The sequence below is a fragment of the Rhinolophus ferrumequinum genome, chromosome 27 (assembly GCF_004115265.2).
Source record: "Rhinolophus ferrumequinum isolate MPI-CBG mRhiFer1 chromosome 27, mRhiFer1_v1.p, whole genome shotgun sequence".
NCBI classification, from domain to species: domain Eukaryota; kingdom Metazoa; phylum Chordata; class Mammalia; order Chiroptera; family Rhinolophidae; genus Rhinolophus; species Rhinolophus ferrumequinum.
The window spans coordinates 2,322,985-2,344,898 of NC_046310.1; the positions used below are offsets into that span (position 1 = coordinate 2,322,985).

Here is a 21,914-nt window from a genome sequence, read left to right on the forward strand (position 1 = left end):
ACAAAGATAAACTTTCTTACCTGCTCACTGAGGTATAAAACCAATTAACCAAGAGATAAAAATTATGTCATTCTTTGGTTAGGATTACACTTACCCTGATGTAATTTTTCACTAAGGTTAAACATGAAGTCACACCCTTTGCTGGAGGAAGGGTAGAGAAAAGATAGTGTATTCGAAATATCCCTCACCATGAATTACTGTGTCATACTTTTCATGTACAGTGAAAGTACAACAAAATAACAGAGTGGCACCAGGACCTCAGACCAGAGCCAGGTGGGTGAGGTTCAGATCCTGGCTCTACCTCTTCCTAGTTGGGACCTTTCTGTCTCCATTCCCTAATTCCTAAAATGAGCTTCCACCAGTTGATTCCCAGTAAACACTTAGCATAATGCCTGGGACATGGTAAGTGCTGATTGTTCACTCCTCACAAAAGGTATTTTTGAGTCTGACTGTGCGCCCACCACCACTCTGACCACTTCAGATACCTATGAAAACAAAGACTCTGGTCCCTGTGGAACTGACCTTCTCAGGCAGGAGGACAGCCCAAGAACAATATACATCATAACCACGCAGATGCTAAGGTAGATTAGGACACGATAAAGGCTGGGTGTGACCCTGGGGTGGGCGTAGGTGGGGCAGAGTCTGGAGGCAGGAACATGCCTGGCATATGCCCACGGAAAGCATGAATTCCAGGTGGCTGGAGTGGGGGAGGGCAAGGGTCCGATTCTTAGGGCCTCCTAAGCCATCCATAAGGCCACGCTGGGTTTTGAGCTTCGAGGCATGGGTCAGGAAGGAAGGTGGCGAGCAGGCTCCAAGGAGAGCAGAGGCTCGGCTAGGCATGAGAGAGTTTGAAGAAGGAGGAGACGCCCAAGTTAAGCAGCCGTCTAGTTATTAGAGAAGGCTTATCTTAGCTTCGGTGAGGTAAATCAGGGGGGATTTGCATCTAATGCCTGCGTCCACCAAGCACAGCACCGATTAAATAGATAACAGCCTCGAAAACAGCACACAGAGCAACGTGCTTTGTTACTAACGTGGAGAATGGCATAATCATAACTTAATACTCTACTCAGAGAAATCCTTTCATTAGTATTTTATACAATCAACAACCCTTAATAATTGAATCGCCTCATTGAATTTTAGGATGCTGTATTTTCATATGATGTTCACCTGTACATTTTTTTCAGATAACTTAAAATACTACGTTTATGGAAAATGTACAATTCAAACATTTAATAATTAAACATGAGATAATGTAAAATAATAAAGCTTTGTGAGTGCTAATTATATTTTAGTATAAATATAATCTATAGCCAAGTAACAACTTACAAGATGTTGAATAAGAAACACTGCTTGGTAATCCATCATGTTTCCCGTTGTTAAAATGGATCTGAAATCCAGTAATAAAAGAGAAAGTCACTTTCTGAGGCCAGTGTGTATACAATATGTCTCACACAATGCTGCTAGTTTTCATTAAAATATACTGGTTACCTTTCATTTAAAGTTGGAATTTCAAGGATATGTCAATATTTTATCAAATATTTTTAAAAAGAAAATATTTAACAGTGAAAAAGATATAAAAAACTCTTAGCCCATTTAGCAATAATAATAATAATAATAATAATAATAATAATAGTTATAAATAGCAAGAACAAGTGAAACTGAAGGAATCAAATTCTGCACATAAAAATATTCATAATTTAAAGTTAAATTCCATATTAATAGGCTAATATCTTTACATTTTATTTAAAAAGGAAATTCCACCATATTCTGTTTACAAGAATTACACAAAAAATGCACACAAAATTTTTCAAAGGGGAAATGGGAATACTATAATGTAATAATCACCATATTTATATTAAAGTGATATTTGTTCATGCGGTTACAATATTTCATGCCCTGAGTGTATAGGGCAAAATCTACAGCAGAGACATAACTCCCATAAATACCTGCATCTCATAATACTGAATACAAATGGAGCAAAAAACAATTTAGATATACAGGGAAACTGACAAGAGGAAGAAAGCAACAAGAGCAATAAAAGCAAAAAACAAACGTAAGTAAAAATAGATCTGAATAATATCATGAAAAGAGATTGACAAATATAATAAATCTGAAAAATATGTACCTAAGCTTTTACCCTATGGAGGATGCGTAATTTCCCCAGTATTCACAGAATATTCATAAACATGTACCATGCACTAAGTGAACTATAAAAAATACTCTAAATTCCAAAAGGCAGAAAGTGTAAAGACCAATGATCTTTTATTAGCTAATAACTAATAACAATAAAAAAATTTAAGCACCAGAAATGTAGAAACAGTCTCTTAAAAAAACAGATAAATAATTCTTCTGAATTACAATACAAACTCTTTAGAATTTTCAATACTAAGAACTCTAAATATCCACTCATTAAATTTTATGTCAGTCATGGAGAAATTAGAAATTCAGTCATGGAAAAATTAGAGACAGGGGCTGCAGTCAAAATTTTACCAAAGCTTTAATTTTTTTTTTAGTTAATAAAAAAGAAAAAAATTAAATAAATGGGCAAAAAACACTTTCAACCCCCAAACTACCTGAAAAACATGAAAATAAACCTACAGAAAAGAAAAGTAATAAATTAGCAATAACAAAAACAACTTTATTAATTTATCAACCAGAGATCACAATGATGAACAAAGCTAAAATGACCGTTCCCTCGTGAAGATGTAGGAGTGGAAATGAAATAAACATATAAACAAGTTATGTCACATGCAATAAAGAAAACAAGACAGGCTGCTCAAGAGTGGGGAAGAGAATGGATCACTGAATAAGTATCTCCTCACTTGAATTGTAAGATTGTATTTTAGTGTGATATTTACCTATAATTTTTCAAAATAACCATATTTGACAAATGGAAAAAGAAAATGCTGAAAAGAGAGAAGAGCATCAGGTAAAGTGCCTAAAGGACTAAACCTGGGTGTATTTGAGAAATTAAAAAAGAAATCAGTGTGCCTGGAGCTTGGTAGGCACTGAGGAAGTGGTGGGAGCTGAGGTATAATGTACAATAGGGAACAACAAAATACTTCTTCCATGTGGACTATTCTTTGGAAGACTATAGATGGCACACCCACTGAAAAAAGTCTAAAATATCTGAAAAGAACCATCATATTGAAGGAAAACATAAATGCTCTTAAAGAATTCTGCTCTACATTAAAGAGACTACAACAAAATCTTCCAAGAAAAAAAAAATCCTTCCTATCTTCTATAAAGTTATAAAACAGAAAAATGTCTTCTATGTTTTATCAGGTTAGCATCTCCTTTATACGAAAACATGACAAGAATGACACCCACGTCTATGTCACACGTTTTCCACCCCCTTTTTGAATGACCTCATTTATGGATGTCTGTTCCCAAAGATTTAATAAAATATTAATCTGTTAAATTCAATCATACTTTAAAACAATAATACGCAATGACGGAGCAGAATTTTTTCTTGGAATATGACAATGATTTAGCATTAGGAAAACCTATCACTATGATTCACCATATAAAGAAACCACGTCGTGGCATCATAAAAAACATTTGATAAAGTCCAACCTATGTTTCTAGTTAAACAAACAAAAAACAAGAAAGCTTACATGTATAAGAACACTTTTTTTCAGGGATAAGGGATACAAAACCAATTGTCAACATCATGTCAGTCAACTATAAAAATTCCCATTAAGCCAAAAGTAACTGATAGATTTGAATAAAAATAAAAGGGAGAATTGTGTATAACTTAAGGTGCTATAAAAGACAAAGGCAAACTATAAACTGAAAACAAACTTTGCACCTCATATGACAGAGTTTAATATTACTAATACCCAAAAAGCTTCCCCAAAGAAAACCAGACACAGGCAGCAAAGAGCATGTAACCATCACAATAGCAACAAAAACTGTATTTGTCCTCAACAGCAAATAAAGACGCCCTTGGAAAACAAAAAGGATGCCAATACCATATTTCACTGCCCAAACATCAAAGAAAAAGAAGGACCTGTTATTCACCAATAAGTGTGTTTAAGAATTAGTGTTTCTAACAGAGACCAAAATAGGTAGGGTTAGTACAGAGTGATGAAGCCATATGATAGAACCCTATGCAACCATTAAAAATTACACAGTAGCAGAATATGTAACATGGAAAAAGGTTCATGACACAGTGATATATGAAAAATGCAGTTTACCAAACTGTATTCAGATATGTTGAATATATATAAATGTGTGCTACATATTATGGAAATTGTGAGATAATGGAAAACATGTATTGGGTATCGGTCTCCAGCCCCGATTTCTGGCACTGAGCTTCTGGAACCCTTGTAACTTCCTGGGTGACAGGAGCGTCTTTAGTTTTAACGAGGTGACTCTGGGCGGGCTCCTGGATGGCTCCTGGGTGGGGGCTGATCACCAGAAAGACCAAGCCAGGATTAGAAGCTTGGACTTTTCAACCCTCCCCCCGCCCCCCTATTGTCTTGAGAAGGGAGAATGGCTGGAAATGGAATTAATGATTGATCGTGCCTCCATGATGAAGCCTCCATCAAATCCCAAAATTACCGTGTTCGGAGAGCTTCCACGTGGGCGGACACATCCACACCGGGAGGGTGACACAGCACGACCCCACGGGACAGACCTCCTGAGCCTCCCAGACCTCGCCTCATGTGTCTCTTCATCTGGCTGTTGGTTTGCTTTTAGCAAATTAATTGAACCCAACAAGGGGATCATGGGAATACCTCATTTGTAGCCAAGTCTGACAGAAGTTATGGGTGACCTGGGGACCGACTGGCATCTGAAGTGGAGGCAAGGAAGTCCTGTAGGACAAAGCCCTTGCCCTATGGGATCTGACACTGTCCCCAGAGAGAGAGTGTCGCAGTTGGATGAAATTGTAGGACACCCAGCTGGTGTCACGGAGACTCGCTTCCTGTGGGGAAGAACTGGCACAAGTCTGGTGACCAGAAGCGTCAGAAGGATTTCATGTGGATAGTAAAGGAGACTCACAGGGAAGAAACACAGGAGATGGATCGATTTGTGTGTTTTTTTCTTTTTTCCCCCATAACAGAAGGGAAAGGCTGAGTTTTTCCATTTTAGAAGTATACACACGAAATATGATCATTAGACAGTAAGCTCATGATGGGTGAGCTTTTTAATTGTCTGTGTTCCCTAGCATTTCCTAATATTTATTTCTACAATTTTCTAACCTCAAGGTACCTAGTTAAAAATAGTCACATTAGTAAAGATTAAAAAAAAAAAACGAAAAGAAAAGATTTGGCAAAGTAATCATCCATTGTGCACAAAGCGTACTTCCTGACACAGGAGCAATAATTTAGTGAGAAATAGTATGAAGTGCACCAAACTATGTATTCAGAATGTTGAAGGTCCTATTGGTACTATATGATATATTGATAATACAAAGGTAATTTGCTGATATCATATTGAAGGTCAAAAAATATGCTGACAAACTACGGGTGTTAGTACTAGGGGTGAAAATTTGGAGTCAAATGTTTCAGACTTTTGAAGTGTGATGCACTGGTTTCCGTTATGTAAGGTCTATGTAATAATCATTATCATGTATATCGATACTATTGCGATTACAGAGATTACAACCTTACCTGAAGCGTGTATGGTGTTGAATACTGAAGATCTTTTACTTGGAAACGGCACGTCTTTTCTTTGTAATTTTGAACCTCGTGACCTCCAGTTTTGACTTTCAAATGATAGAAGCCTGAGTTGGGGCCATTGAACTTGGCAGGTGGGTCACAGCTCACATTCATAGAGTTATCTGACTTCGGTACAACATTTATGTTCCTGACCTCGGTTGGCTCTATCCAAAGCAAGAAAGATTTGTTACTTTAATCGTTGGGTAAATGCATATTTAAACTACTTGATGCTATATGTGCACACTGTCCCCTATTTTAAGTGTTCATTTGGGGGGTATGGACAGGGAAATGAGAATGGTACATACATGAAGAAGCACATATTGTACATAACAAAACACCTAAAACGAAACCACCTGGTCATTGATGGAGATTAATGAGAATGCAAGTGGTACTTGAACCCACAGCCTCTATGTCATCCTGTATGTAAGGAGAGTGTAGAATGAGAGAGCAGAGAAAAAGGGAGAGGGGTGCAGAGGATCTGAGGGGCACTTTGGAGAGAAGCGGGGTGACAGGGAACCCTGGCAGCCTCCACGCAACCCATGTCCTCCTTTTGCGATGTGCCCACGTCACCCAGGCACTTGTCTACCTGGCTGGACTCTCCAGGATTGGCAGCCAATCGTCTTTGTTTCCTCTGGTATCACAGAAATTCAGGAAAACAACCAAAGTATAAAACTCGAGGACCTGGACTCTTTAACCCCAAGCCTCAATGGCATGCAGAGCATTTTCTGCCAAGCCCTGAGGGGACAAAACCCCTCCATGAACCTGGCTCCAGGTAAGGGCCCTGCAGCCTTACCCTCAGGTGTCCTTTCTTCCCTGACCTTGCGGGACCCAACACTGGCCTCAGAGACAGACCTAGCTTCGGGCCTGGACATGATGGGGACATCACACTGGTGGCAAGAGCCAAGTGCCATGGGACGGAAACCCCAAGTGGAAAATGTGCCGTAAAACAAAACAGTAGGCAGTTCAGTGTAACAAAGAGAAGAAAATGCTGACAAACTATTTTGTTTTATGAGGTGTTTGATCAGGTAAGCAGAGGCTAGCAAGTGACTACTTTGTGAGTGAGGCATGATTAGGTGTCTGATAGCAGTTACTATGTTGGATAGTAAAGAAAACAACAAACAATGTGTTTTTATCTAAGTTGGTTAGGTACTTACTTGCCTGAACTCTTACAGATTGTACCAGTTAATATGCCCCTGACGCTTCATTCTTACAATTCTTATGATTATACCCGAAGAATACAGAGAACCCCAAAACACAGTTTTTAAATTGTATTTCAAATTATTCTAAACCCTAGATGTAAACAAATGTGCCAGATCAATTATTTCCCAAATGAAGCATAAACAGATGTACCGTATGTTAAAATGGTCATACTTTGCTCCTTACCATTCAAAGAGAGAAGCATGAAAGCATGTCACTTACGTGATGCTTCTGTTTGAAATATACATTTCTCAGCAGTTCCATTACGTCTCACTTTCCCGCAGACGTAGGCAAGCAATGTTACTTTATAATATGTATAAGGATTCAAATTTTCCAAATCATAGTTGGTCATACTTTTATCCAGATTGTGGCAATTTAAACCTCAGGAAAAAAAAACGGAAACGTTTATTAAGTCATTAAAAGTCAAGATTACCACATATTTAACTGGGTGTCTGCACAAAATCACTCCTCGCCAACCCCAAACCGAGTGATTGAGAGATAAATACGTCCTCATGCTCAGAGGGCCACACAGCCATCAGCAACTGGATTGGACAAATTCCATCGTTATAAACAAACTCAGCTCTTCAAAAGTTACGGTTTCATACCAACTATTTTGGTACCTAAACTACTTAATAAGTTGAGGCACATTTGTGAAGATGGTCTCTCTCCTTTCTGAGAAAACACAGCCCTCAGTGGATATTATGCAAGTCCTGAGCTGTGCTGTTTCAGAAAGATGAATTTTTAGTGAACTTTTCTGATACTTAACGTCCAAACTTTGACCACTGATATTAGCGACTCTGATGGATTTCAGATGTAGGTCTGTACCACGCGACTGTGATTGAAGCGGCTGCAGAAACAAAAGTTCACGCTGGCACTCGCATCTGAGCTGTTCTCTGAGAGATGAGCGAGACTGAGTAGGTAGAAGGTTGAAAAGAAGAAAAACCAAACCATACGAGCGTTTTGAGTGTAGGGACGATCCTGAGTGAGGCAGCAGATTCTGCCTGCGAGGGGCACATGGGCCGTAGGACCTTGTTCCAGTGTGTTTTACTTTTCAGGCAGAAGGGTTAGCAGTCGTGACACTGAAAACTCACTAGGCACTGACTATTTCTGAGTAGTCAAGTGGCTTCAGAAAAGAGGGGTCCAAGGGAGGTGAGAGTGGCAGCGGCCTCCAAGAGAACAGTCACAGTGAGGACAACGGACTGTAGAAGAGATGAAACGGCGAGCGGACCACTCTGTGTGCCAAGCACTGGGTGAAGTGGCTTACGTGAATTAACTAGCCATCCCCACAACCCTACAGGCTGGCACCCTTGATATGATTTCACTTTAAAGATGACAAAACTGGGCCAAAAAGACACTAAGCAATCTGTCCGTGACCTCACAGGAAAGGAGGGACCCTGGCACTGAGGTTTCAGGCTTTGGTGGAAAGGCCAAAACACTTTACGCGAACACCTGCCCCCTCCTGCATTTGAGCTGTTTTTCTCAGAAGCCCCAACACGTGGGGGACAAGTTAAAGATTTATTTGGCTCAGGGCTTGAGATTTGTTTTTCTGTGGGACCTCAGGGACACGCCGTCATGCATGGCTCATAGAAATGACTACAAAGACACTGACTTCCTTACTTGTCACCTCTTTGTTTCTTAGAAAATATCTCAGGAAATCCATTACATTAACAGCTGCCCACATGGAACTGCTCTAAACTATCTTCTTCAACAGTAGGCTAAAGAGTATAACCTGTTGATCCCCACAGGATTTTGTGCTGCTTAAAAACTAACATATAAAACAGGTCGTTTTCTCTACAAGAAAAAAAAGACATTACACAACATCATTTCCAGCAGCATCACTATGACCTTGGAGGGTGAACGCTGATTTCAATAACTTTTGAAAAATAGTCCTTTGAATGCAATGAAGTTCCTCCATTATTGAGGAAGCGTCCATTGTCAGTTGTCATCAAGTTTATATACAATACTGCATTTGCCTACAGTATCTCAAGCTAAAAGCGTGAACAACACAGTTGCAAAAAGAGCATGTTTCAAGCTGTTCAATTTGATCATTTATGTTAACTTCTGTGATTCCCCACCTGCGTCATATGAACTATGGAAATATTTATTCCCCTCTCCTCTCAGAGTTGTTATTGAAAGGTTTAACAAAATCTTCAAACATTATAAAAACACCCGATAGAGGAAACGAAATATATGTCAATTACATTTTTCCTCCACTTTCATCCCTAGCTTTCAGAGACACTGAAATGATTGCATTATGAAATAATGAAATAAAACTTAGTACCTAATTAAAAAGTAATATAAGCTGCAATAACAGTTCAGAGACTTTATTCCTGTGGATTGTTAATAGTGATTTTATCTGAAATAATGAGAGTAGTTTAAATAAATGCTTTAACAAAGCTGGAATGCTATCACGTCTGACTTCAGTAAAGTGGGAGAGGGTCTCATCTGCCTATGTTTCAGGTGAGCAGGAGAAGCAAAGCAGAGTACCCTTCCGTTCAGGGTGCTCTATGGTGATCACTGTGAGAAAAAGCGGGTGGCATGTGGGCAGCTTCCAAAGACAGCCACCCATCAGAGGTCAGTGCACAGCCCAGGACACAGCTGGATTCTGTTAGCAGCAAACTGTTTGGGAGAAAAGGACACACGCAGAGCCTGACATTGCCCAGCTCCCCCTTTCTTTCTTCCCCGCCCATTCTGTTTAACTGTTATATTTGGGTAGTCATAAATTTGGGCCCCACTAAATAAGAAGGGATGGTAATAGTGGTAAACACAAAACAAAACAAAAAAACAAAATGAAAAAAACACACACAAAAAAACTAGTTGCAAAAAATCCCTCATCAGACTGCTGATAATTAACTCACTGTGTCCGAAGCCTCGTTATGCAAATCCTGGATATTTTAAACTGTATAGAATATAAAGCAGCAATACACATTTCTCCATAAATTTGTACCATATGCTCTGGCATAGAAAATAGGGTGGCGGAGAGAGAGTACAGGAAGTTGAGGAACAGTGAGTAGAAGATTCAGAGAAGAGAAACCTAGACAATGCGTTCATCGGGAAGCCCAGCCAAGAGTTTGTCCGAGGGCTGTCAGGGAGGCAGAGGGCATCTTATCGTCTTGCGGGTTTATCTTCCTGGAACTTCCACTTCCCTTTTCTTATAGACCCAACGTTTGTAATCACCATGACCTCAAGTGCCTTGCCGATATTTCTCGTCCACAGCACTTGAGTCCTCTTATGCTAACCTAAAAACTACATGTGTGTTTAACGTTGCTTTAGTGGTTCAATTACTAAGATTCAAGCAACCAGCCAAGATGATACGTTCTCGAAATATAAAATAAGACCCTGAAGAGAAATGGTTTTCTACTTTTCAAATTCGGAATATATGTCTGGTTCCTACCCCCCAGAGGAGGATGGAGGTCAGTGAGAGGTTCAGCTGAATCCCACTTCCCGCTACAGGTGAAGGATTGGCGAGTGGGCTGTGTCAGGCTCCCCGTCTGCTAGGACATGGTCCATGGAGGCTCAGTGCTTTCTACAAGCATCTGAGATACTTCAAGTTGTCCAGAAGATGTTGCTTCTCTCATCTGGAGGACTCGGGATTGAACTAGTCCCCAGTCCCTCTGCTTCCGCGGACGTCTGACTCTAACCAGAACTGCATCCCAAGATTCCACCTGCCATCAGACTGGCTTCCGTGGCTACATTTTAACTCACCCAATATTCCTCTTCATTTTAACTCACCCAATATTTTGCGTGCACCAAACTGGTGCCAGTTTTGGAAGGTGTTTGTGGGCCTGAATAACGAGTTCAAACCCGTGTAACTCACTTATATAATATGTGCAAGACAGGAATGGGGATTATCTCCCAGAGCCAGCCTTTCCCCAGGCTTTGGAGTGTGAAGACTGGGGCTGAGACAGATCAACACAGGCAGGCAGACTGGATGTTCCAGGCCATCATCACGGCCGGACTGGGGAGCCCACTGATAGTGGGAGCTGTCCTCAAGCCACTGCGTGCACAGGATGCCCTCACTGTCACTAGGCAGACAGCTTGGAGGCTCACGACCTCACCCTCCTTTCTAGCTTTCCGATCCTTGATTTCTCTTTCCTGATATGGAATTAAATTCTATACAAATTACCTGAAACATTATAACAAAGAGTATAATTAGAAAAATGACTTGTAGGAGGGTTCCAGGTAACTTCTGCGTTCTTTGCGTCTTGAACATGGCAGTCAAAATTCTGAGGTTCTCCGGGAACTGTGGAAAGAACGAGAATAAAAATAAAAATTACGACGTGGAGAAGACATTCTTCATAGTCTAAGCGTGCATTATCAATAGCCATATTTTAATTAATTATGAATTAATAATGAAATTAAACAAAAGACAACTGGTCATGTTTGTTGCTTTAGAGGTCATTTAGCAGAGTGAAGGTCACTCCTGAGTGGCACTGTGACACCTAAGCACTCCCCTGACTTGAAAATATCTAAGAACTTCCTCTTTCTCTCATATGTATTCGTGTCTGGCTACGTTGGGATTTCTAGATTTCTCTGTGCTGAAAGTCTGTTGTTGGTAGCACCCATCAATTTCACAGTCATTATTTGAAAGGGCACGTGTCATTGCTTCCAGTCTCCAGGCATCAGAAGTCGAGATGAAGAATGTAATAAATGCTTACATCAAATTTATGAGGCGTAGTTTACATTCAAACACACCCATCTAAGGTAGAGTTTGATGAGTTTTGACACCTATGTAACCAGCGTCACAGTGAAGAGATAGAACGTTTGTACTGTCCAAACAAGTCCTGTGCTTTCTCAGTCAACTCAGCTCCCTCACCCAACCCCAGACACCCTTGGAACCGCTTTCTGGTACTACCGACGAAATGTGTCTTTTCATCCATTTCATAGATAAAATCAGAGTAAGTGCTTTCCACACCTCGCATATTCCACTTGGTACAATGTTCTAGAGATTCATTCATGTTGTGTCAGTACGTGATCCCCGTCTTTGGTGAGTAGTATTCCATTGTAAGGATATACCACATTTTCTCTCTTCACTCAGTTGTCGATGGATATTGGGGTTGTTTCCAGGCTTTGGGCTATTGTGAATGAATCTACTATGAATATTTGTGTAGATGTCTTCACGCGGACGTGTTCTTTCCTTTTTGGTGAATACCTGGAGTGGCATTTCTGAGTTATCCCTTTACATTCTCACCAAAAGTATGGTCAGTCTTTTTAGTTTTAGCCATTTTAGTAAACGTGCAAAGTCACCATCTCATCGTTGTCTTAATTTGCATTTTCCAGATAACTGAATATATCGAGCATCTATTTATGCTGGTTGGCCATTCATATATCTTCTTTTGTGAAGCATATGCTCAAAATGTTCACCCATTTCTTTTTAATTTATTGGGGTGACAATTGTTAGTAAAGTTACATAGATTTCAGGTGTACAATTCTGCATTACATCATCTATAAATTCCATTGTGTGTTCACCACCCAGAGTCAGTTCTCCTTCCATCACCATATATTTGATCCCCCTTATCCTCATCTCCCACCCCCCAACCTTTTGCCCTCTGGTGACCACTAAACTGTTGTCTGTGTCTATGAGTTTTTGTTTCTCATTTGTTTTTAATTGGGTTACTTGAAGTCTCATTTTGTAGTTGAAAGAGTTCTCTATATTTTGAAAAAACTCCTTGTTGAAAAAGTTAATTGTGGATTTTTTTGTTGTTGTTGTTGTTCACAATGTATGGCTTGATTTTTTATTTCCTTAATAGATTTATTCAAAGAGCAAGAATGTTCAATTTTGATAAAATCCTTCCTCCTCCTCTTCCTCCTCCTCCTCTCCTCCTCTTCCTCCTTCTCTCTCTTTCTCTCTCTCCTCTTTCTCTTCTTCTTTCTCCTTTTCTCCACCATCTTTTCCTCCTCTAACATGTAGATTTTTTTTTTAAATTCCATAACTTTCTTCTACTGCTTATAAGCAATGCCAGCTATTTCTCTGGCTTTCCTTTTTTACTGGTCACTCATCAATTGCCACACACATAACTAACATTTTTTTCTAGAAGATTCCCAATTGAAATGGAATCTCTCTACTTCCACTAAATAAGAGTGGGATTTTAGTACTTTGCACTTCCTTTTCTCCTCCGTTTCCCAAAAGCTATCCTCTTCCAGAATTTTATTTTCCAATTGTTATTACTTCCATCCTTCTTGCTATTATCTGTACTGCTGGCATTTTAGTAATAACAATTATTATTTTGCTGCCAATTCTTGGATTTGCCACTGTGTTTTATTAGCAGAGGTGCTCACTTTACTTCTCTCAGAGGCAGGATCTGGTAGAGGGGCAGAGGGCAGCAGAGGACCACAGTCATGCTCAGGGAAAAGGGAATGAAACAGGCAATGAGTAAACACCTACTTCGCTTACCTCACCATTTCGTGTCCACCACAACCTCACAACAGTTTACAATTTGCAAACAACAAAACAAACAACACCCTTGGCAGAGGTTTGGATCCCCTGTCATTTATTTCTAAATAATTTTACTTAAAAAAAAAAATGATACAAATCCATTTTCTGAAGCCCTTTCTCCATAGGCATAACATCATTTTCTGTGAATCTCAAGTGATCATAAGAATAGAATAAGAAAAGAAATGTTATGCATAAATGTAAGTAATATACTCACTTCCAAAATCTGTTTGCACAATTTTCTCTTTTTTAATAACTTGATAGTTATCGTAGACTATTTCTGACACACAAGTATAATTTGTGTTGGGTTCAAAGTTGTCCTCTTTAAATTTCTTTTCAGTTTGAGAAGTATTACCTGAAAGAAATAAGTAGTGCACCCGAGTATATGAATGCAACATAAGACATGTAACTTTTATTTAGATTTCATATTTGTAATTAATATCTGTTAGATTGAAAACCTATGTAAATAGTCAAACTAATAAGTAAAATATCCTGAAAACTACTAAAACAATACATTGTTTTGCCACACTCAATTTTAAAGAAAATATTAGGAAGTGCAACTGAATGTGAGAGTGTCTCTAATTTAACCAATGGAATTAGTTCATTGTTCTCTGCTCAGAAACTGAGACTACGCCTCAGTTAGCCTTTACCTAATAAATATTTCAGGTCATTGTTTCATCACCAGTCCAGCATATGTCTGCTCTTGCTTTCCTCATACAACCAGCATCACAGTCATGTGTCTTCCCTGTAACAGGATGGTGACAACTGGGGTCACACTTCATCCTTCATGTGTGTTTGTGTGTATCTGTCTGTCCTGACAAAAATGGCTTAGAAGATGGCTTTATGCCAAGGAAGGGAGATTCCATCTCAATAACCCCGAATAAAAAGGAATAAAAATCATAAAATTATTAATCATTCAAAAGTAATGATATCTCAATTATCTCCCCCCACCAATATGAACTCCAGCTCATCCCTAGGAGCACATCCTGTTCTTTATCCACTTTCCTTCCATCTCAATGTTCTAGAAGCTGCTTGGGAATGTTGTTGGTGAAGGGCTGACCAAGTAAACCCTTGAATCACATGGTCTTGCCCTTTGGGCAAACGTTGGTTTGCCCTTTCATTTTCACAGAATATGTACCATCGTTTTATAACACCCTTCTCTGATAATCTCTTCTACAATACCTCGTGCGTAACAGTTGCCAAGAAAATGCTTGTAAACTGACATTTACGATTTCAAAAGTTATTTTTCAGGGGGAGTATTTGTCTATTTTGTGAATGTGAGTGGTATAGAGAATACAATGATTTGATTCCAAGCAAATGAGAGAGAATGAGAGAAAGAGAGAGAGGAGAGAGAGAGAGAGAGAGAGAGAGACAGACAGACAGAGACAGAGAGACAGAGAGAAGGAAGGAAGGAAATAAAGGAGGGAAGGAAAAACTAGACAATATGTAGCACAACTTTCTACCACAGAAAATTCTCTGATCAATGCTATATTCTTACCACATTTAAATGTGTATGTAAATTTCTGTTCATCACAAGTATTGCTCTTGGTTTTTTCCCAAGTTAAACAAATAGAAGTATTTGCTTTTTCTTTCTCTACACAGTCACGTAAGTGAAAACTTTCAGAATCTGTCAAGAAGAGAATATAAAAATAGGAGATTAGTATTTCATAACATGGGCCTTAAGCTCAGTTGAAATTAATTCACGATAGATACTTTGGCAAACATTTAGATTACTTTTGCAAAAGTCTAAACTTAAGATTTTGTGTTCCTTGATTATTTAGTTTGTTCTTTTATATATATATATATATATACCACACATTTTGGTAACATTTTATTTAGAATTCATGCATATGCTACTTTTAAAAAACAGAATCCAAGCAAACATCTAGATAAAACTGCATCTTTTTTTGCATATTTGAAAGCACTCACTCCATTTTGTTTTCTTATTTATATCTTTAATTTTCTCATTTATGCTTTGATTTTTCATGGAACAGTTATTACACAGAGTATGGGGGCTTCCTTCCTCTTGGGCAGTGCAATTCCTAAAAATTATTTTCTGTTTTTAATTGATAATTGATTTCGGTAATATTTAGAGAAAATGAGTAAGTTACATGGCATTTTTCAGAAAAACATCAGTCTTACCCTATTTAAGTGTCAATAAATTGATCAATAATCTTGAATTATGAAATGATTACATAGTCTCCGAATCCCTTTTCCAAGTGCTGTTAAACTAAGCTCCAGTGGAGCAGACTGGAGACCTTAATCCCTTTTCTTTCCCAGCTGCAGCAGAGCTGGCAAAAACAACTGGATGGGCTTCACATGTCCACCAACTCTCCTTTTTTGTGTGAAAGTATTTTTATTCTTTTCCCAAACATGAAACCCTTGACTTTGTGCTTTTCCCCAATATATTCCAGACAAACCTGTATTTAAAAGAATAAATATGTTGTATGTATATATTTAATGACTTGAATGAAACAGAGGAGGGAAAAAAACGCTTGTGCCTAATCACTTAGTGGGAGAAATTGTATCTACATGAAACACTCCACAAAAGAAGTGTAGGGAGAGGGTAAGGAATAAAAACAGAAGGCTTATATGGCTTTATAAGTTTTGCTAAGCACAGAAGTCACCCTCTGGCATCCTGCTAACTTCCTTTCCCTCACCCTGTTCTCTCATGTGCCTGGTTCCTGTGACCCTTGGACGGCACCACACATGAAAACACCCTGTTTTTGTAAATGTGCAAGTAGTAATCAACTTATATTTACCTGGTGGTACATATAATGTTAAACTTTTAAATGGAGCGCTGCATGATTTATCAGATATAGTAACATTGGTAATGTCACATGCTGCTAGCTTAAAGATGGTGCTGTTTGTACATGGGACAGGAGAACACGTCAGTTCGCCAGCAACATTTAGGTCTGCACGAAATGATCTAGTCCCCTTGTCATAAACGTAAGCCACAGAAATATTGTTATACTTGTCATCTGCAAGAAAAGAAAACAGGGAGGATTATCTTCCGTTTTTCAGAATGAATAAACCTACATTAAATGCAGACATCTTCACATATATTTTCAGAAATATCAAATCACTAACAGAATAGCCCCAGGAACACGAAAAGAGAAGAAACCCAAAAGGTGCTTCCATAGTATTCTTCCCTAACTCCCTTGCCTGCATTATCAAGGATCCCAGCTTGTAAGTTTCTCTCTGGATGATTATGGGATTAATGTCCGTCTTCCTAACGTGGACTGTGTGCCATGAGAGCCAAGGCCAGTCCAGTTTGATCATCGCCATATATGCAGGTCCTTCCAGAAAACCTGTCATCAGTGGTGGCTCAATAACTACTTGTTGAGTTGGTACGGGCATGACACCCAACAAATTTCTTCTTCTTGCTGTCTAACTTCTTGTGCTTTCTAAAACATAGTTCTTGGTGGTCTGTTTCTCCAAATATGTGGACCATTAATTACTTAGAGAGCCCAGGCTGCATCATTCCTTTATGTATGCAAAACTATTGATAATAAACCATCCTAAGCAACTTTCTTAGTGTCATCTCACATTCCCGCCTTTATTTAAACACATTCCATTGACTGGTAAAAATATCTTTTCAATGAATATTAATTTATTCATTCACTTATTAATGCAACAGAAGTGATGAAACCCTCGTGATGTTTACGACCACTGTCCCGACCACTCGGGACACGGACAGTCAGCTTTTGGACCTGTACAGTCTAACGTGGAGAGAGGTGTAGATGTGACTTGCCCAAGATGTACAAATACCTAAAATCAGATTATGCACAAAATTATAGGGCAGGAAATAGAGAGAGAAATCTATTCAGATTGGAAAGGTAGAAGGGGCTCCCCAGAGAAGGTGGCTCACTTTGTGTTTTAAAATATGAGCAGGGCATGGAAAAGCAGATGGCGGGAAGGAGTGCTGGGTGAGGATGGGGTGGTCTCCCAGGTGGAGAGGAAGAAGAGCAGGAGGCAGGAAGAAATATTGTGTATGTCAAAAACTGTAAGCCATTCCTTATTACCTAAGGGAAGGGTAGAAAGAGGCAGCGATGCAAGAGGACCCTGGTGGTAGACAATCGCACTCATTCAACAAGTCTGTGAAGGCTGGTCTGTGCACTAAGGGTTCAGGGGTGCACTGAAGGTAGGGGCTGCAGGGGGACAGGTAGAAATATGGAAGGGGAAGCCCTGGCCGGGAAGAAGGACTCTGCTGCCACTGGGAAGGGAGGCAGAGACTGGGGAGAGGATGTATACAAAGTGTTCTCAAGCGTCTGTTTGAGCCAAACCCAGGCAAGTGAGACGGACAGACAGACAGAAACAGATACATACATTTTTTTCCTTCTTGATAAGCCTTTAGGTATTATCCGCATTTCATATGCATCATTACACTGAAACCTTGCCCCCCCCAACCCCAAAACAAACTTGTATCATTCCATTTTACAAACACCCTACTGAAGGGAAGTAGCCCCCCGGAAGTGGTTTACAAGTAATTATTAAAATCCTGGTACTCAACACGAGGTCTGAATACGACATCAAAGCTTCTTGTCCTGAAGGACACTGGCTCTGAAGATTTGGAGGTCATCATTGGTGAGAAATTAGAGCAGTGAGTTCAGCCTGCTAGGGGGTCTTAGAAGCTTGGCATGAAGAAGTAATTAAAGTGCTATTCGAAAGAGACAGAAGCTGCCCCTATGTAAATAAAACTTACCACATGATGGCATAGTGGTAGTAGAATCTGTAATGGAGAAAAGAAGAATGCAAATTATTGACATTTCATTTTTAGACTCTCTCAGCTGTGGTCATATTGGGGAAGGGCGGTTTATCATGTTTCAACTTCGTAAACTAATGTTTGCTGAGTTAGCGTTGGCAGACAGCACAGGGTTTGCAGGGCCTGGGACAAACGTTTCCATCTCAGAACTTCAAGTGTTCTAAATTAATGAGCTGAGTCTAAAACACATTTTTTTTTGTTAAGTTTTGTTAATAAACACAGTTGTGATAATAATTATATGAAGACTTGTTGGGGCACAAACCTGACTCCAATACGACGGCATGGCTGACTATTCCCACAGCCAAAACCATTTTCAAGGTCCTCATCCCCTTGATTGATCTCAAACTAGATTTTTTTTTTATAATTATAACCCCCAGGGAGTTCAGTTTACACCTTTGTTTAAAGACAAACAGAACAGAAAATAGACGAGGGCTGCTCCATTCTCTAGCTGGACCTCTGGAAGCTGTTTGCACAGACAGTAGATCCAGCAGATTGAGGTGCATCTTGTATAAGCATCAAGTTAACCGAAGCTGTGGTTGCAGACGTGCTTTGCGGGGGCCCGGAGATCTCTGAATCTGGTCTTTGAGTAGGAAGGATTTGGGGAAGGATGGTGGCCGAGCCTGGGCCCTCCCCGCAGACTGCCTTTGTCCCCACAGCCCCACTGAGTGGCTGGGGTTCTGTCCTCTGTTCTCACTGCTCACTACCTGGAATGGAGAGTCCATTGGTAGGACTGTTCTTTTTCGTGCCAATACCTAACCCCACTCTTAAGAGAAAGAAGTTCTGGTATATTTGGTCATCTCTCCACACGTTTTCATAAAGTACACAACTCCTGGAGGATGCTACTCCAAGGACGTGACACTGTATGACAGCCACTGTGTGCCCTGCTCCCATCCGCTGTTGCACCAAAAAATAGAGCCGTGTTACCGACTAACTGCCCTCCTACCCTCAGGATTACCACCCTCAATGGAACTTGTCAAAGGAGGGACCCTCCCATGAGCCCATCCCAGGCCCGCTGCGGTGGCATGGCTGCATGACTGCGGGTAAAGCTGTCACCTATTGGTGTGGAGGCCAGACCAGTGTTTACTGTAGGGCGCTGCGTGCGTGCGAGGTTTGCTGTAAGGTTCTGCGTGAGTGGAGTGTGTGAGAGGTCCGAATCTGCAAGGGAATGAGCAGAAGAACAACAGTTAATGAGCCTGCCACAGTGAAGGGTGAGGACCCAGAACTTCCTAACCCAATCTTCGCTGGAGGGGCCCTCCTTCGAAGGAACACTTGCTTATTGTTAAAATAAGAACAGGCATCAAAGATTTACCTACACGTGGCCCTTTACGATAACTAATAGTTCGAGTCATTTGAACAAACACTGTGCAAGTGGCCAGGGAAGCATTCTCCCCTCAGTGTCGTTTTTACCTGGCATGCACTCTCCCTCAAACTCCTCCTTTCCCTCTCGGTTATGACGTCCTTACTTTGATTACTAGTAAGGATGCCACTTACTCTTTTGCACTTTTCATTTCACACCGGCTTTTTACGTCTCGAGCCCTCACAGCAAACCCCTAAAATGAATCTTATGAGAACCGTCTTTGCAGAGGGGGGCACTGACCCACAGAACAGAGTCGTCACATGGGCCCAAATCAGCCGCACAGTTGGAGAGGCTGGCTTTGGTCCCCAGCCCCACGTCATCAACAGCTCTTATCTTTCTTCTCTGCCACGAACTTTTCCCATATGAACAAGGAAATACAATATGGCCAGGAGAAGCTTCCCCGGCAAGGCTCTTTTCCATGTCCATATGCAAAGATTTATAAAAACGGCGACCCTGCCGACCACATTTGGTGTGAAATAAAAGAGCTGCCTCTGAGGGTCCAGGGTCCCTCGTCTCCCTCGTCTTCACCTAGGACACCTAGAGCATCGCAGGCCAACCTGAGGAGTTGTCTGTGCTGATGCCAGACATGCGTGAGGGTGAGGCAGCTGGGCTGCTGCGTGCAGAGCTGGGGGTGGCTGCTGACGGGGCGTGGGTGCTGGAGAGAATCGTCTCTGCTGGGACACCTGCAATCAGAAAGGTCGTCAACACTGCCACTCGTTCCTGCCACTCCAGGGCAGCGGCCGGCCAGCCAGCGTAAATAGGATCGCAGAAGCTGAGCCGAGCAGCAAACACCCAAACACTTCTGCTGCACCACAATCTATGCAGCCTGCAAAACTACAAAAAAAAGCAACGCTACCCGAGAGATGAGCGTAAGGGCTGATGACTGGAAACCCATGCAGCTTTGTCATCAGAACCCAAGCTTTAAAAGGATCCGGGACCTCAGGAGACAGCTTGGACCGCCTCCAATATCTGAATGGCTGCAGAGTGATGGAGTGGGCCCCTGGGTGCTGGCGGGAAGACCCCAGGATGGAGGTGGATGGAGCTCTGGGTGCATTAAGCCCGGCACAGGAGGAAGCGCAACCTGCTGCATGATGCAAGCCTCCACGTGGGGCAGGGAGAGAGGGCAGCTCCCTGGGGAGGGGTCCCTGCTGTGGGGGCTTCCTTCTAATTTTCTTAAACTAGAGCCAAGTGGGTGCAGCTGCGGGGCTCAGGGGTCTTCCTTCCCAGCTGAAGGTCACAATTGTATTTTCATGATGTAGGCTCCTCTGGCCAGGAAACACCCAGTAGGTTTAGAACCGAAGAACATCCCCGGGGGTTCTACTGACATCCTCCTGATGCTCCAGCCCCAAGGGAGCTCATCGGTATGGAAGGAAGTGTGGCTTGCTCTGTCTAGTTAGGATTGTCTGTAGTCAAGCTGCGAAGTGCCTGAGGCACATGACGTGTCCCCAAGTCCCACACCCAGAATTCCAGCACAGACAGCCACGGCGTGTTCACGGGCTGCCTCCGGGAGGACGGCGCTATGCTGGCTGTCACGGCAACAGCAGCATGGCTACGGCCACCCCTAGGTGAGCATGTCGGGTTATTTCACTGCCACAATCACCGCCACCTGACGTCACGGTCACCAGGGCCTCGTCAACCTTCATTTGCAGCCCCATTCTCCGTGTTTCAGGAGAGCCACACAGTCGGGCCCGTTCTGAAGACGGCTTTGATGCAAGCCCAGGGCGTCCACCAGTCACAGCCTCAAGGTCACGCGCACATCCCGGGAGAAGTGAAAATGCACCTCCCAGAATTCCGAGTTTGGGTTCCAGCCCTGTGTTCAAACGCTCTAACGCCCCACGTTTCACTGAACCAGGATAGAGAGAATAGCACTAACCCATCCTTCAGTTTGGGGTCCTGGGGTGGGGTGGAGGCTCCAGCAGAACAAGAAGCATGTGGAAGGGTTTTTTCCCCCTTGAGGAAAAGTCAGACACAGAACTGGCTCTCTGGGAAGTTTTTACATCAGCCAGGTTTGTTTTCAGCCTTTCTCCTCATCCTTTTCTGCTCCTCTTGTCACCAGAGACCCTTATCCCCATGCTGCTGTGAGCACCTGCCCCCCCCATAGCCAAATCCACTACCCTCCTGCCTCATTGAAGACGACTGTCCCTTGTGTATGTGATGGTTTAGGAATGGCATTTACTCTTTTCATTAGGTTAATTCATCCTAATAGCTTTTTAACGTGTGGAATTAGCCGCTGTCAGAGGAAGATTGAGGGCAGAGCACGCCTGGTCTGTGGCGGCAGCAGCCTCCATGGGCCCGTCCTGTCTACTTACTTTACAGCTGCTCCCAGCCCCAGTTTCTGAATCTGTGAAACTACTAGAAAGCTCCAAATCTTTTTACTGCCGTCCCCATGGCGGCCGGAGAGGGTGGAATGAGGCAGGAGGTGAGAATAGCTCTTTCCCCGGCTGTTTAAAGTCTGTAGATTGCCTGGAATGACTTTTTATGCCCAGGGAACAATTT

General features: G+C 41.5%; 1 protein-coding gene across 5 annotated transcripts in view; it reads right to left on the reverse strand.

Moving 5' to 3' along the window:
* Positions 1-21,914, reverse strand: part of PTPRC (protein tyrosine phosphatase receptor type C) — a 96,818-nt gene that overhangs the window by 20,367 nt on the left and 54,537 nt on the right. For 2 of the 5 annotated variants that reach the window (XM_033099591.1, XM_033099589.1), the window contains 10 exons: positions 19,976-20,101; positions 19,115-19,216; positions 18,002-18,028; positions 16,059-16,277; positions 14,795-14,923; positions 13,514-13,651; positions 10,990-11,106; positions 7,086-7,244; positions 5,619-5,830; positions 1,327-1,387 (listed from right to left, as the gene is read on the reverse strand). In XM_033099591.1, coding sequence (XP_032955482.1) covers positions 1,327-1,387; positions 5,619-5,830; positions 7,086-7,244; positions 10,990-11,106; positions 13,514-13,651; positions 14,795-14,923; positions 16,059-16,277; positions 18,002-18,028; positions 19,115-19,216; positions 19,976-20,101 — 1,290 coding nt within the window. The remainder of the gene's footprint in view (positions 1-1,326; positions 1,388-5,618; positions 5,831-7,085; positions 7,245-10,989; positions 11,107-13,513; positions 13,652-14,794; positions 14,924-16,058; positions 16,278-18,001; positions 18,029-19,114; positions 19,217-19,975; positions 20,102-21,914) is intronic. The other 3 variants (XM_033099594.1, XM_033099592.1, XM_033099590.1) reach the window with 2 other exon arrangements.